Consider the following 15,918-nt stretch of genomic DNA (forward strand, 5'->3'; position numbering starts at 1 on the left):
TTTCCAAATGTCTTCCTATCACAGAGGTAACAGAGGAAAACCACATGTGCCCCTTACTTCATTTCTCAGTCTCCTACAAAGGAAGATGACCTGTCCCATAGCCTGGTCCAGTCTGACCCGTGTTACAAACAAAAAGGCAAATACGTCCCTTTCTCTTGGCTCGGTTGCTCAGCATCAGCCTTTCCTTGTGCGCTACCCCAGATCTATTCCTTACTCATCACATGTACTCAACAGTGTTATGAGATGTCACATCCGGGAAAATTTCCATCGTCTGATTAATCTCATCAGAGATGTATTTGTCTGCATGTGTATTAGGGCAACAAAGTCAGGATGGTCCATGTGGCCATAGATTTTACAGAACTGTACACGGACTAGAGCCGATCCTGACTATGGAGGAAATTTGAACTGGAGATTGAAATGAAGGTTTTAAGAAAACAAAAACATGATTTTGAAGTAATTCTAGATTTACCAAAGAAAGGTGCAAAGATAGGACAGAGGGCTCCTGGAACCCCTTCGCCCCACTTCCCAGAATGTTAACATCTTACATCACCTTGGTCTTTTTATCAAAACTAAAGAATAAAACGAGAGTTCGTTCCTCTTGGAAGTTAGCTCCTTTGAAGTTTGCCATCACACAGGAAGGGAAATGGAGTGAGTCTGAGTGACGTGTGCATTTGGATCTGGAAATGTGACTTCACATTGGTTTTTATGCAGGGGGGATCCAATGCCATCTACTGGGCCTCTCGGCATGGCCACGTGGACACCCTGAGATTTCTCAATGAGAACAAATGCCCTTTGGATATTAAAGACAAGGTAAGGCTCCTTCTCTTCTTAGGGATAGTGGGAAGTAATCTGAGGTGACGTTTGAGTATGGACATGCCACCTGCATCTGGATCCAAAGCAAAAGGGTCCGTGATGAAAATCTTCCTGCAGGGAAGTTCAGAAGTATCTTTCTGCTACTGGCTGAGTCTAACATTAAAATCTGCATTTAGCTGAAATCTGCCAGCTAGTTGGCATAATATGCAAGCAGTGAATTATCTGCCCCATAACCTGGAAACTCAAGGTTCTACTAGAAAGACAACCAGAAGCAGATCCGAGTCCTGATCCTTGTATTGAATTGCCATGTGTACATCTCTTTACGCTTCTCCTCCCCTCTGAAGTAACTGCCAGTGCTGACCTTACAGTCCCCGGCACTAGAAGAATTCATGAGACAATGCACATAAAATAAGGCTTTGGGGAGCAAAGTTATTATAACAAAAGCTGTTGATTTAGCAAGTTACCTTATTTTCATGTATCTGTGTTTCATTCAGTTCACACAAGAACCCTGTGAGTTCACTGGCAGGGCTTGAACATGTACCAGGGATTCTTACCTCCTCATTCATTATATGTTCTACTGTGCAACTCCTGTCTGCTCCTAGTGCTTGTAGACTGACTTTTCATGTTTAACCGGAGCTGCCATATACAGTTGTATGGACTGTGCACTGCTCTGTATCTAAGGGATGATATTCATGTCAAAGACACACACACACACACACGCACACACACACACACGTATGATGGCAGTTTTCGGTCAGGTAGCAACAAGCATCTTGTTTTGTATCAATCAGTTTATACTCACAGTTTTTGGACAGGTATAAGTAAAATATCGTAAGGAAATCATAGGGAAATTTCACCTATTGCAAATTCGGAGAATGCCACTGTGGGCTAATAGTGATGTTTTTTTTTAATCTCTGAGAATGTAAGAAATAACATTCTCAACATAGACAATGAAATCAGAAACTTGCTCATAAATAAAACTGTGTTTAAGTAACTTAATATTAAAACAGGAGTTTTGTGTTTTGAAAAGAAAATCACATGGCTACAAGCATCCGTACATAAAGAAGATTGAGAACCGCCATGACAGAGAAGGAAAACATTCCCACGTAGGAGGTTTTATGACAAGCAGGAGGGGCTACACATGTGGGTTTCACGCTAGCTGTGTGGTGGACCCTCCACCCCAGGACCAAAGGGGCATGTGGCCTGAGGGTGGTGGGGGCCCCTTCGGGGAGGACTGGAGCCAGGCGTGCATGGGAGTGGGCCTCCAGTCCTGTGCATTTAGTTTCTAGAGTCTGCTCCCGGAGAGTGCTCTGAATTTGGCTGTTTCTTTTACAGTCTGGAGAGACAGCCCTTCATGTGGCAGCTCGCTATGGCCATGCCGATGTGGTTCAGTTACTGTGCAACTTTGGCTCTAACCCCAATTTCCAGGACAAGGTAGGTCACGGTAGCCGACCTCACTTCCTTTCGCCTGCTGGGTGGCTGTACCCGTAGCCGTTTGATATGGTCGGGTCCTTTGGGGTTTTATCCAAGGTAGGTTTTCTGCTTAGATTTCTGAGGGCAGGGACTCAAACAGGAGCACTAACATTCATTCATTCATTCATTCATTCATTCATTCACTCTTCTGGACAACCCTGTGAGTGAGTTGCTATTATTTTCACTCCTTCTTTTACAGAAGAGAACATCCAGGCACAGAGAGGTTCAGTAACATACCGAAGCTCACACAGCCTGTAAATGGTGGAGCTGGGGCTCAAACCCAAACAGTCTGGTTCCAGAGTCATCCTGTAAACACTTCACTGTACTAACCTCTCGTAGACAGACATCTGTGTCTAATGATGTTCGTTGTGAATATACAGTCCTTACAATCCTATAGATCTTGTGGCCAGCCATCACCCTGACTTGTTAAAGCACAATTATCTCAGCACGTCTTTGCCAGAGCAATAACAAATTATGTGAGTGATCTCTATGTTATACACATGACAGAAATCCTGAGGTGTTAAGCTTGTTACAAGAATTCCCGCTCAGATAAGTGCTCTCCTCCTGTGAGGAGTCTCAGATGAACTGAATGAAGGCACTTTGATAAGAAAGATGTTATAAATCCATCCACCCCGGGGTTCTCCTGTGTAGAAGAGCTGAACCAGTGGTTCCAGGGGGCTCCTAAAAGTCAGTTGTTAGTAAACTGCAGGGGAAACTGAATTTATCCAACACCCAAGTGTTGAGGAAAGAAAATTAGTGAAGGAGAGACATCAGACTTGCGTCCATTATTTCAGATTTTGCTTTTTTTTTTTTTTTTTTTTTTTGCCACAAGCTCTTTTTTCTGTACTGCCTTGACTCGGCTGCTGATGTTGGCTGGAACTCACTGCGTCTGTACTGGTGTGCTCTTGTGTTCTCCTCCTTTACCTGTGTGTCTCTTTGGCCAGGAAGAAGAAACCCCCCTGCACTGTGCTGCCTGGCACGGCTATTATTCTGTGGCCAAAGCCCTTTGTGAAGCCGGCTGCAATGTGAACATTAAGAATCGAGAAGGAGAGACGCCCCTCCTGACAGCCTCTGCCAGGGGCTACCACGACATCGTGGAGTGTCTGTCTGAACACGGAGCCGACCTCAATGCCTCCGACAAGGTGATTTGTGGGTAGATGTATCACACGCACTGGCAGGTGATCCGGGGGGCTGATGGGACCACAAGACTCCTCCATTAATTACCTACAATAACAAACTCGAATGTAGCAAATTACAATGGTCCTTTCTCTTCTCTGTTTGATAATTAATTATTAATCTATTAATATGAGATTCTGTTTGACAATTAATATTCATTTGTGGCATGTTAACACTTTATGGTCAGATGGCTCAGCTGTCTATTTTATGTTCCGCCTTTTTAGCTTTGAAGCAGGTATAGGAGTGTTCACTGGGCCTAAGACAATCTTCAGTTAGGACCAAAATTGGCAACTCTCTATTACTTTGTAGCGAAACAGAGAAATAGATGGTTTATTTACTTTTATCGCCCGCTGTTTCGTTAAAAGATAAAAACCACTCTTAGTTGGCTGATAATTGCAACTCTAGACCAGGTTCTCCTTTATTAATTAAGCAAATTCAGCATAATCTGTTTTTGTTTGTGAGCTTGTACTTAAATGAGGCTGTGGTGTTCCTCGTATCGTCAAATTTGGGATATTGTAGGTAAGTTAGGAACTGCCATTTGTGGAGTGTTTTCTTGGTGCAGAGAAGTGGCTCTCAGTTGGGAGCAAGCTTGCCCCCGGGGGGCATTTGGTGGTGGCTGGAGCCTGGTTTTGGTTGTCACAGCCAGGAGCGAGGGTTACTACTGGCATCTAGTGGATGAAGATCCGTGTGCTTTTGTTACACATCTTACAACTCCCAGCACAGGCCCCAGATGTCAGTTAGTATACTGAGGTAGAGAACCCTTAGAACAGATAAGTTACAGACATGTCCCCAAACTCTCTACGCAGCTCACAAAACTCAACCTGTCTATTCGCCAGGGGTTCCGTAACAAGTGGAGGGAATTCCCAGGCTGGTCTTTTTTGGGATGCATCGATTCAGCATGTTTTATTTGCCTTTGATATGTATGACAGCCCTTGAGCACATCGCTTCCCGTGGCTTTCCCAGTTTCTCCCTGGGTAAGAGAAAACAGGCTTTTTTTTTTTTTTTTTTTTTTTGAGAGAGAGAGAGAGCAATTGCCAGCAGGGGGGAGGGGTAGAGGGAGAGAGAGAATCTTAAGCAGGCTCCATACTCAGCGTGGAGCCTGACTTGGGGCTTGATCTCATGACTCTGAGGTAATGACCCACGCCAAAATAAGAGACACTTAACTGACTGAGCCCCCAGGCGCCCTAAATGATAGGCTTTCTGCTTAGGAAGTAAGTGAAGACTGCTGAGCAAATGTTTTTAAAAGTGGTTTTCAAGGCACCTCGGTGGTTCAGTTGGTTAAGCATCCGACTCTTGATTTTGGCTCAGGTCATGATCTCATGGTCCTGAGATTGAGCCCCGTGTCGGGCTCCACCCTGGGTGTGGAGCTTGGTGAAGATTTTCTCTCTCATTCTCTCTCTGCCTCTCCCCTGCTCGTGCTCTCTCTGTCCCTCTTTCTCTCAAACAAGGATTTTAAAAAAATAAAAGGGGTTTTTAAGCGCTTGATAAAACAGGCTGTTGGAGAGCCAACAATTACGTAAGTTCTATACATTTAGAGACAAGAAGAAGTGTTGGGTCTTTCTGTCTGACTATTCAGGCCACGCCTGAATTAGTCAGGCTGATGGTCAGCTTAGTCTGTGGTTGTTCAGAGTGGGGCACACGAAGCCTCTCCCCCACTCGCCAGGAGTAAAGAATGTGTTGTAATCCTTCTTCAGGATCTGCAGTAACAATGCCTGGAAAGTGGCTGGAAAGGCAGGTGGCCAGGCCCACGTGCATAAGGGAAAGTGCTCATGGCCCCTGGTGTTTGTTACAGGACGGACACATCGCTCTTCATCTTGCTGTGAGACGGTGTCAGATGGAGGTCATCCAGGCTCTCATCAGCCAGGGGTGTTCTGTCGATTTCCAAGATAGGCACGGCAACACCCCCCTCCACGTGGCCTGCAAAGATGGCAACGTGCCCATTGTGGTGGCCCTCTGTGAAGCCAGCTGCAATTTGGATATCTCCAACAAGGTAACGCTGGAGGGGATCCCTGCGGGGGCCAGCAGGGCATGTGCCTCCACCTGCTTCTGGGTTTTCTCCAAGTTTCTCGTCGCGTCTCTTCATTGTTCAAAGCCAGTGTTACTCATAGGGACCTGTTCTGTTCTGGCTTGTAGAGCTGTCTACATTAAATCATACTTTACGTTGGACTTTTGAATAACTTCGTGAAATAACAGAAAATCATTACATTATTAAGTACTTCCTACCTAGCCAGGTTGTTACTGATGAACATCAAAAGAGGGAGAGAGAGAAAGGGGGAGTGTGTGTGTGTGTGTGTGTGTGTGTGTGTGTGTGTGTCTGTGTCTGTGTGTGACCTCTTGTAGAAGAATCCCAGAACATCAGTCAAATTAGAACATCTTTTTGCAGTACTAAATCTCCAGGAAAACACCTCATTGAGATTCCTAGGACCAGATTTCTCTTCTTGGCTTTCTCCCTTGAGAGTTTTTATGGTCAAACATTCAGAACACCTTTTTTGTGCTAAATAAATTTAGTAAGACCAAGGGAATGCTACTATTTGGTGAATACTAAAGAAATGAAAATAGTCACACGATGAAATGAAAAAACCCCATATGTTGACTTCTAGAAGTTAGCTAACACCTTTCCTTTTCCCTGAATACTATAGAGACTTTCATTACCAAATAGGACAGAACAGTTGTATATTCATGTGGTTTCAGGCATGTAATTGTACAAAAGGCAAGCACTACTCTTTCATGATTGTGTTGAAGACAAAGTCCAAGTTGAATTAAAATTTTGATTGTGGGAAGTGTTTGTTTATAATTGGCAGACACGATGCCAGCAGAATTTTCTCATGATTTGTTTGAGGTAAGAGAATTAACAGCTAAAATAGCTGGAAAATTACACGTCTACAAAAAATTATTCCTCTTGCCTATTATGTGATTAATTCTCATGAATCTTGAAATCGGCAGTCTTCATATTCTGGATATTTGAAAACGCAGGATCATAGGTCTTAGGCATTAGCTGCTGTGCTGGTTGCTTTCTTTGTTTATCCCATTCTAATCCTGCCAAGTCTGTTAGGTAAAGTGGCTTAAGGGGAAAGCCAAATGTAATATTAAGCAGCATCAAGATCTTGGCTTTCCTTCTAGGAGTCTTTAAACGAATAAAAAATGGCTTCAGGGAACATCATGGTACTTATTTGAATACCTTTGGACTTGGCCATAGTCCACACAGCTGGCCTACTGTGTGCACAGAATCTGGGATGAACTGTCTCCTGGGAAGGTGGAGGAGCAGAGCGGGTGACTCATGGTACTGGGCACTAAGTGAAAGAAGGGAATGGGTGTTCACCCCGCGCCTAAGTGCAAGCCGTGCACTTGCTAAGTCTGCTCTTTAAAATACCCAGCAAGATAACCCTAGACTTCATGTTTAAAAACAACTGACTTATTTAACGGGAAGGCCTCTACATTGTTGAGGCTGCAGACGGTAGTTCATACATACCCACACACACTTGCTTTTACCATATTGGGCCACACAGCAGCACAGAGAGGGCATTCCGTAGGTGATTTTGTCACTGAGTTGAGCTCAGCTGGAGCTTCACAGTGTCACCCTCTTAGAATCAGCAGCCTCGTGCAGTTACTTGGGACCCTCTTGGTGCAGCAGCGAGCTGACTGGCAGCTCCACGTGGAGCCAGAGACGAGGTTCCCCAGACCACCATCAGTGTTCAGGGACTCGGCACACCGTCACTCCGTGGGCCTCACGCCTTCTTCAGTGGGTTGGTGACATCTTTGTTTTTTTCTTCCTCTTCCCAGCGAAGACAGAAAGCATGTTGTACTCATGCACGCGTCCGTGCACACACAGACACACACACAGAGATGCACACACAGACACCCGTGCATGCACGCACGCAGACCAGCACACAGACACGTGCACCCACACAGATACACAGACACACGCACATAAACAGATGCGCACACATGCAAACACACAGATGCGTGTACGTGCACACAGGCACACAGACATGCACGTAGACACGCACAGACTCACATCTACAAATGGGCACACATACACACACACGCGCACATGTGGACATGTACACGGACACACACACACATGTACATATCCAGGCATATGTGTGACAATTCCGTGCCCAGTAAGTGTGTGTTAGTGCCTTTCTCTGACAGTACTGTGCCAGAGCAGGATGAGGGGCTTGTGGATAGCATAGTGAATGGTTCGTGCCCCCAGGTGTTTTTTGGTGTAGCTGCGCTCATGTTGCAGTCACTGCTGTGAAAGAGGCACCAGGTGCTATGGAGATGTGGACATCTGCACATGAAAGAAACAGAGAGAGCTTTTGGATGAAGGAGAGAGGAAAGTGTGTTTCAGACCAGGGGAAGTGTTTGTGTATGTTTGGGGGCTGTCTGGCTGCACCTGTAGCTGACGTGGGGTGTAGGCATTTAGGGAGGCCGGCAATGGGGCAGAGAGAGAAAATGCAGGTGGAAGAGGACATTGGGTCCAGAAGGTGCAAGACCTTGACTGTAAGGCTCGGGAGTTTGGATTTGGTTCTGCCAGAAGCCGGGGCCTTCAACATGTAAACTTCCTAGTCCTTTTTCTTTGTTGTCCTTTTCCCCTTCCATGAACGATACCTCCCATTGCCAGGCTCCTCTTCCTTACACAGAAATCCAAACACCTTGCTACATCTTCACAACTTCTTTTCCTTCTCACTGTGTCTCTAGGGTATTTGATCTCTGCTCCCTAGATCACTCTAGATGATAGTAAACTAGCACAGGCTGGTGCACACATTGCAGCATTATTTGTAAGGGGCAGGAATGGAACCACCTTAAGCATCCATCTTCAGTGGGCTGGCTGAGTGAATTGTGGCACATCCACATGCCAAGTGTTACTCAGGTAGCCGAAAGGACAAATTAGATATAGTCACAGGCCCCGCAAGGTGTGTGCCATATATTACTAGGGGGAATGTAGCAAGTGACAGGCTAGAAAGTGGAATATGTCTTGGCTTTTCACATTTTTTTCTTTCCTCTCGTGGCTTCATAGCTAAAAGCTTGGAAGGCCGGGCACCAAAGGGTCGAGCCGGAAGTGCTCTGAGGAGGGGAGCCTGGGGAAGGGGACAGAAGGAAAGGAGCGCCTCTCTTCTCCACCACGGATCCTATGCGTCCTGCCGCGTCCTTTGCACTTTCTCTGTCAGCACGTGTTCACTTCATAACAAAAACTTACATTTGCAAATAAACAGCATAAGACAGACACCTGAACTTCCTCTGCTTCCAGTATCCACCAAGGACACTTTTTTTGTGGTTCCCCCAGGGCAGAAGAAATACCTAACAGTTCTGTTTATTAAGAGGTTCAGTCTGAACAACCTAGTAAGAATTTATGTCCTAACGACTCAGTAGGTGTTGGGAAAAAAACGATGCCCACAAATGGAAAGAAAATGAATATTTTAATTTCATTCTTCCATAACCACACTTGCATGCTGATGGGATGTGTGTGCTGATTGGGCACCTCACAGCTCCTCAGACCTTGGACCCAGCCAGGCTGGACACTGCATTATTCCTATTCTACACCCGTGTTCCCAGGGTACTTGTTTCTTGTCACAGTAACCACCAACCCCCCACTATGCAGATACGATGGCATTGAAAGGAAGGCAGTGTGATCTAATGCTGAGACCCTAAGCTGCCTGGAGCAAGTAGTTCACTTTATGTCTGAACCTGCTGGTTCCATCAACAATGTAAAATATTCCTCAGTACCCCATGGATTCACTGCAGCGCCCTGAGGTGCCTTGGCACACAGTTTGGGAACCACAGACACAAACAGTGGAGAGCGTGGTGGGCATGGCCTTGCAATGTCACCTCATTAGAACGACTTCACTGGCTATCGTTCCATCCCTTTGTCCCTTGCAGTGTCTAATTTGAACTGTGGTGCAGATCTTTCTGGAACCTTGGGCCCCTTAATAAGAACCCTGACTCATGCCTCCTTTCTACCAGCACAGGAGGAGACTCGATTTAGTTATCTTATGATAAGCCTCCTACTCTTTCATCCTTTGCAGTTTTCTTTCAAAGTGACTCTTTTAACTGGAAAATACTTCAACACATTCCTCTTGGCTTGCCTCCCCCCAGGAGAGGGAGGGTTTCTGGAGAAGGGAGTCCACACGTCCTATTTCTTCTGGGGGATCCCAGATCCTGCACACAGTACCGGCCCGTGGGATAGACTCCCGTCAGTGCCATCCTCAGCAGCCATTGTGAGAAGGACTCTCTTTGGGCTTTTTTTTTGTGTCTTCCAGTATGGACGAACGCCTCTGCACCTTGCAGCCAACAACGGGATTCTGGACGTGGTCCGCTACCTCTGTCTGGCGGGCGCCAACGTGGAGGCGCTGACCTCGGTGAGTCACTTTCTGGCAGGAGAAAGCCACGGAAAGCCGTAGAGAACGTTTCGAACCTCAAGGGCATCAGGGAAAGGTATCGCTTGGCAACTGCATCTCAAGCAGACAAGCTGCTCTTAAGCTTTGCTCCTGCAGTGCCGTTCCATAGACAGTTGCCCACACAGAGCCAGGGTGATAGCTGGTTATGCTCATTGGTGCCAGGGCCCTTGGCGCTCTGGGGCCCGCACTGCCAGGAATGCCTGCTGTTTCCCATGCTACACAGCAGCGCCTTTGGGTGTTTTGTTAGATATGTGTGTTTTCCTTTTCTAAATGCTCCCCCTCCCCTACAACGGCTCTGGAGGTGCCCTGGGCTCTGGGGGAGGAAGGAGGAAGGCGTCTCAGGTCTCAGGGTGGGGAACTGCTTACAAGAGCTGTTCTCTCTTGTTTAAAAAATCTGCCTTTCTTATTTTGTTCCTGGCGCCTCCCCACCCCTCATTCCGTGCCTGGCACCACCCTCCAGGAGGAGCCCTTTGATTTACAGTTCATGAAATACCAAAGAGGGAAAATACATGGACTGATGCGATAAGATGGTCATTTTACTGCTACAGTGAAATTTTATCATTTGACTTGTTTCTGGCCTAATGGTAGGTTGAGTCTGCTAAACCTCACTAATGCTTCGCTGATGTAAAGTGTGCATCTGAGGAAATCCATTGGGATTTTAAAATATGGCAGCCAACTTTGGGAAAATCAAGGCCTCATTTCTTGGAGAGTCATGTAGGGGTTGGCAAACCACGGGCCACAGGCCAAATCCAGCCCGCTGCCTGGTCTCTGTAAATAAAGTTTTACTGGGACCCAGCCATGCTCATAGTTTACAGCCCACCAACTGTTTCTATAAATCAAACTTTATTGAGACCCACCCAGGCTCATTATTTACGTATTCGTGGCCACTTTCACGTTATAAGGGCACAGTTGAGCAGTTACGACAAAGACCCTATGGCCTACAGAGCCCGAAGTTATCTATTCTCTGGCCCCTTATAGAAAATTACTGACCTCTGGTCGGAGACATTGCCTCCCTGACTGTACTGATGTTCCTTTGATGTCATTCTGTCCTCACAAGTAGTGGGCCCATTCTCTGTAAGTGTCGAGCCCTGTGCTGGGCTTTTCTGCAGGCCCAGTGAAGGCCAGTGCTCTAGATGGGATTGTCCCTTTCTCAGGATACCTCCTTGCCCATCACAAAACCCTGCATGGCCATGCATGGGCTTCTAGGCCTCTTGTGCCATTATCAAACCCTGCCCAGCCATGTCTTGGCACTCAGTTCAGTTACTCCACAATAGAGTATTTATGTGCATTTTTATGAGGAGAAGTTTTTTTGTTTGTTGTCACAAATGTTGCCTCATAAAAAACAAACTGTCAGGGATGGCTCTGAAGATACCAGCTGCTGATTCTGCCACATCTCACAGGTTGGGGACGCTAACATGTGCTGCCCCACGACCTCTGTGAGCCCTTGCCCACAGCAGCTATTTCCTTGCCTCCCGCGAGTGGCCTCCCCCTCCAGTGAGCCCTCAATTGTGTCTCCCACTCATTCTCTGCTCACCACTGGGCCTCCCTGCTCCCCAGGAGTCCACTCACGTGCCTTACTCCTTTCTTCATTCCCCAAATACTAGGCATGTACTGTGCACCAAGCACTGCTAGGACCCAGGAACGTGGGCACAGGCAGGTGATTTCTCCTCCCTCAGAAAACTTCCAGTCTCTTGACAGAGAGTCAGACCCACGAGCCACAGCAGTAAATGTACAGTTAATGGGGTCTCCAGAGGGTTACGCACCAGGGCCCTGAGGGAGTTTCCGCGGGTCGGGAGTGCTCCTCAGGGAGAGTGTAGGGAGCACCCTGTGAGAAGCCACAAGGCCTTCCAGGAGCCTGAAGGACGGTGGGCTGTAGTACAGCATGGGGGACCGGGATGCACAGGGCCGGATTGCGCCCTGCCTCCCAGGCCGTGCAGTGGAGACTGAGGTCTCCCTCTCCCAGTTGTCTTAAGTGTCCAGCAGGAGAGGGGATCATCATGGAGACACCGTGCTCCCTGCTGACATCTCCAGCAGAGCCCTAACACGCGTAGTAGGTGCCGTCCTAAATGTGCCAGAAGCCATATCCAAAAAGAAAAGCAACGGAAGAAATTAATTTCAGGAATATATTTTGTTGAGCACAAAACATGCAAAATGTTATCATTTCGATCTGCAATCCGTATTTTAAAACTATTGAGATCTTTCACATTCTTCTGGGCCTCATTTCAAGCACTGAGTAGTCAGGGCTGGGGAGCAGCCGCCTCCTTATTGGCAGAAAACAGTGCGGGGCGATGGGGGGGGGGGGGTGCGGCTTTCCTCTGCTTCTGTCCCCGCTGCCTGAGCCCCAGAGTTCCGGTCCTTGACCTCAGCTCTCCACCCTGCAGCGCCCCCTAGTGGTCGCCTTACCTCTTTTTCCGGGGCTCTGGCCCCATCTCCCCCCACCCCCCCCCACCCCACGCAGTCCCTGCTGGACTCCAGCCTCTAGGTCCAGTCCCCAGTCACCTCCTGGTCTCTCTCTCCTTCAAAACGTTTTTATTGTAAGATATAACAGATTTTTTTTTTTTTTTGCAAAGCACATGAACAAAAGTAAAACTTACTGAATTGTTATTATAACATCAGCACCTTTATAAGCACTCAGGTCAAGAAATAGAACCTTAAGGTCACCACCCTGGGGCCTGTCTCAGTCACTGCATCACCCTCCGCACAGCATAACCCTGCCCTGACTTTTGGGGCAACTGTGTCCCTGCCTGTCTTCGTGCCAGCAGCGTTTCCTGCCTCTGCTCGCCTCTTCCAGCCACGCGTCCATCTCGGTGGCCTCCCCCCTTCTCACCACCCAGGCCTGCAGCTGCTCCTGGGCTCAGGCCCACCTCCCCGGCTCTAGCCCCGCTTGTCCCAGAGCGCCCCCTCAGACTCCTTCTGGGGGGCACCACCGTCACAGGGTCCCGGCCCCCGCGTTCGTCCTCTCCCTCTGGCTCTGCCCGTCTCAGTATCTGACCTTTGCAGGGGATGTCAGCATGTGGCACGTCACCCGGTCCGAGGAAGGGGAAGCTCTGCTTGCCTCTCCTCCCCTGCATCCTCCTGGGGACCACATCCTGGGTTCCTCTTGGTCTCCTAGCACTGTGTTCTCTGGCCTCTGTCTGGTTAAGGACCTCTGTGCTTCCCCCAGGACCAGCTCATCCTCAGATCTGGGTCTGGATCGCCACATCTATGGTTCTGGAAAGAGCCAGTGAACTCTGACCTCCACTGCCCAGCCTCACCCTTCACCCCTGTCCCCCCTCAGCTGGACCTGGCAGAACAGGGCTCTTTGCAGGTCGTGGGAATCCCCTCGCTCTCTCCCACCTCATCGAATTGGCACATGCTCTTTTTTCCCTCTGGAATCTCATGCGTTTCCACCCCCTCCTTCCCTGCATGTGGTGCCTGTGCACACACTCCCCTGCTATAAGGTAACATGATGTGCTCCTTCTTTCAGAGTAAGAGACTTTTTTAGTGTTTATTTTATTATTTTTGAGAGAGACAGACAGACAGAACATGAGCAGAGGAGGGGCAGAGAGGGAGAGGGAGACACAGAATATGAAACAGGCTTGAGGCTCTGAACTGTCAGTACAGAACCTGATGCAGGTCTTGAACTTGGGAACGACAAGATCATGACCTGAGCTGAAGTCGGACACTTAACCAACTGAGCCACCCAAGCGCCCCCAGAGTAAGAGACTTTTAATGCCTCGTGGCAGGCACCCAGGCACATAGTAGCAGATGACATTAGTGGCAGGAGGATTCTGGGACACTAACTCCTTCTCATCTTTCGATATTAAACTGGAGCCCCAGACAGCCTCCTCTTTCCCAGCCCCCTCTGGCAGGTGTGATTTGCTCTCCTTTCTTGCTCTGTTGGAATTGGCTGCTGGTCCCCCATGAAGCTGTGAACCCTTGGCCATGATCATGTGCTATTTGTTCTGGTCTCCTAACTGATCTCCTTGCTTCTACCCTCACGTGTCCAGTCTGTTTCTCAGGCAGCAGCTTGTGTGACTCTATTCAAATATAAATCAGAACGTGTCCCTTCTCTGTTCAGACCCCCCATCAATTTAGAAGTCCTTATGTTGGGGGTTCCCTTAAATATCAGCCCCTCGCATTGCCTCCCCGACACCCATCTCTTGCTCCATCTCTTCCCTTTGACCCCCCTGCACCACATGAGCCATATGAGCTTCTTTGAAATTCTTCAAACATGGTAGCCATGCTGCTGCCTCAGGGCCTTTGCACTTGCTCCTCTTCACAGGACTTTCTTCAGGTATCCCAATGGCTTGCCCTCTCATCTCCTTCAGGTTTCAACTCAAAACATCACCTTCTCAATGAGGCCCTCCCAGACCACTGTTTGTAACCAAGAAGACACTAAGGGTTAGAATTGCTTGTGGGAGTCAGCAGGGGCCCACGGTAGAGCAAGGCCAAGAATGCAAACTTCCAGCTCCTACCCCATTCCCTCCGAGAAAGGCTGAATTCTCAGCTCTTTAATTAATAATTATTGCTGCTTCCTTTTTTATGACTGACAGTCTGTTCTTTCTATTTGGTTTTCTCTAATCTGCTCAAGTGGTGAGGGTGTCTGTTTCTGCCATACGGATGAAGAATTTTCCAGGAGGCCGAGTGACTGGCCACGTAGCTGGTGAGGGACACATTCAGGACTTCAACCTGGTCTACCTGACTCCAAAGTTCTTTCTACTACACTGACAGGCTTTTCTTTTGGGAGCCTGAATAGTGTCTCTTAGGGCAAAGCATTTTGCAAACTGTAAAGTGCTGTATAAATGTAGGACATGTGGTTGATGGGGGTTTTCCTGTTGTTTGAAAGGCTCTGCGATGGACACTGACTTTTGCCAGTGAAGGTCCTCTGCCTGTGTCATGTGCAGACCTGGGGTCTCTGAGAGAAGTGCTGTGGCCAGAAGGCACACAACTTCAGTCAAGGCTCAGTTTTTTCCAGTGGGGACAGTGGTTCCCAAACTTTGCTGCACGATGGAATCACTTGGGAACGTTTACAACCGCAGTGTCCAGGTGGCATCCAGACCTAGGGAAGCAGAGTGTCCAGAGGGAGTGGACATGTGCAGGCACCAGGAGGTGCTAGGGACCCCAGCGATTCCAGTGTGTGGTCAGATTTGGGAACCACTAACCTGAAGCCTTTTCTTATGTCAGTAAGGATCTGGGCAGTTGGGCATGAATTCCTGGTTGGGCTGTGGTGTCCGACAAGATCCCTAATTGACCCCAAAGCAAATGAGAAGCCCTCACCTGCCCGTTGGAGACACCTGGGGACTTTAAGGGAGAGAGAGAGATGGGTGGGAGACTGCCTCCCTGGAGCACCCACGTGAGCTTCCAGCTTCGGCCCAAGGCAGTGGTTCTCAACCGGGGCCATCTCGCACCACCCAGGGAACGCTTGGCAATGTCTGAATGTTACTGGACCCCCAAGACCAGGTTTTTGAGTCTCGACCCTAAACTTGAGAGAAAGTAGGCAGGCAGAACTTATTAGAGATAGCCTGTGTACGAGGGAGCCAACAAGCAGGAGGAATGTTACTCCCAGAAGGGACAGCATGCAAGGCTTATAAAGGCACGTTTCCAAAGGGTGAGAGCGAGCAGTGGGGAAGCATCCTTCAGTCCCACAGTCATTATCTTGTGGTTGTTACTTTTTAGTGGATACGAGACAATCACAGGATGCCTTTCCCCATGTTCAACGTTCCTTTAGAACTCCTGGAAAGCAGAAATACTTGTGCAAGGAGGCTTTAAATTGCTACTTCTAATTTTGCCCAGACCACCGTTACTCCCTAATGACTCTTATCTCTCCCTTGTCTCCCTTCCAGAAGGAGATTTTTGTCTCTAAGCCTATGGAAACATTTAACCCTTGCCTTAGACCAGTGGCTTTATAGGAGTTAGTCCCTTTTGCTTTCCCTATATTGTCTCATGAAGACACTGGGTTGTCACGTGTTTGGGAAGGCGATGCTGCTGGCATCTGATGCAGAAGCCAGAGATGCGCTAAACATCCGGCATGCGCAGGACAGCCCCGCCCGCACAGTAGATATTGATCTGGTCCCAG

General features: G+C 48.2%; 1 protein-coding gene across 5 annotated transcripts in view; it reads left to right on the forward strand.

Annotated features, from left to right (window-relative positions):
• DAPK1 (death associated protein kinase 1) overlaps window positions 1–15,918 on the forward strand; it is a 188,998-nt gene that overhangs the window by 138,365 nt on the left and 34,715 nt on the right. For all 5 annotated transcript variants that reach the window (XM_043566427.1, XM_043566425.1, XM_043566429.1 and 2 more), the window contains exons 14-18: window positions 712–810; window positions 2,149–2,247; window positions 3,231–3,428; window positions 5,255–5,452; window positions 9,723–9,821. In XM_043566427.1, the coding sequence (XP_043422362.1) occupies window positions 712–810; window positions 2,149–2,247; window positions 3,231–3,428; window positions 5,255–5,452; window positions 9,723–9,821 (693 nt within the window). The remainder of the gene's footprint in view (window positions 1–711; window positions 811–2,148; window positions 2,248–3,230; window positions 3,429–5,254; window positions 5,453–9,722; window positions 9,822–15,918) is intronic.

This window comes from Prionailurus bengalensis, chromosome D4 (genome assembly GCF_016509475.1).
Source record: "Prionailurus bengalensis isolate Pbe53 chromosome D4, Fcat_Pben_1.1_paternal_pri, whole genome shotgun sequence".
Taxonomy (NCBI): Eukaryota; Metazoa; Chordata; class Mammalia; order Carnivora; family Felidae; genus Prionailurus; species Prionailurus bengalensis.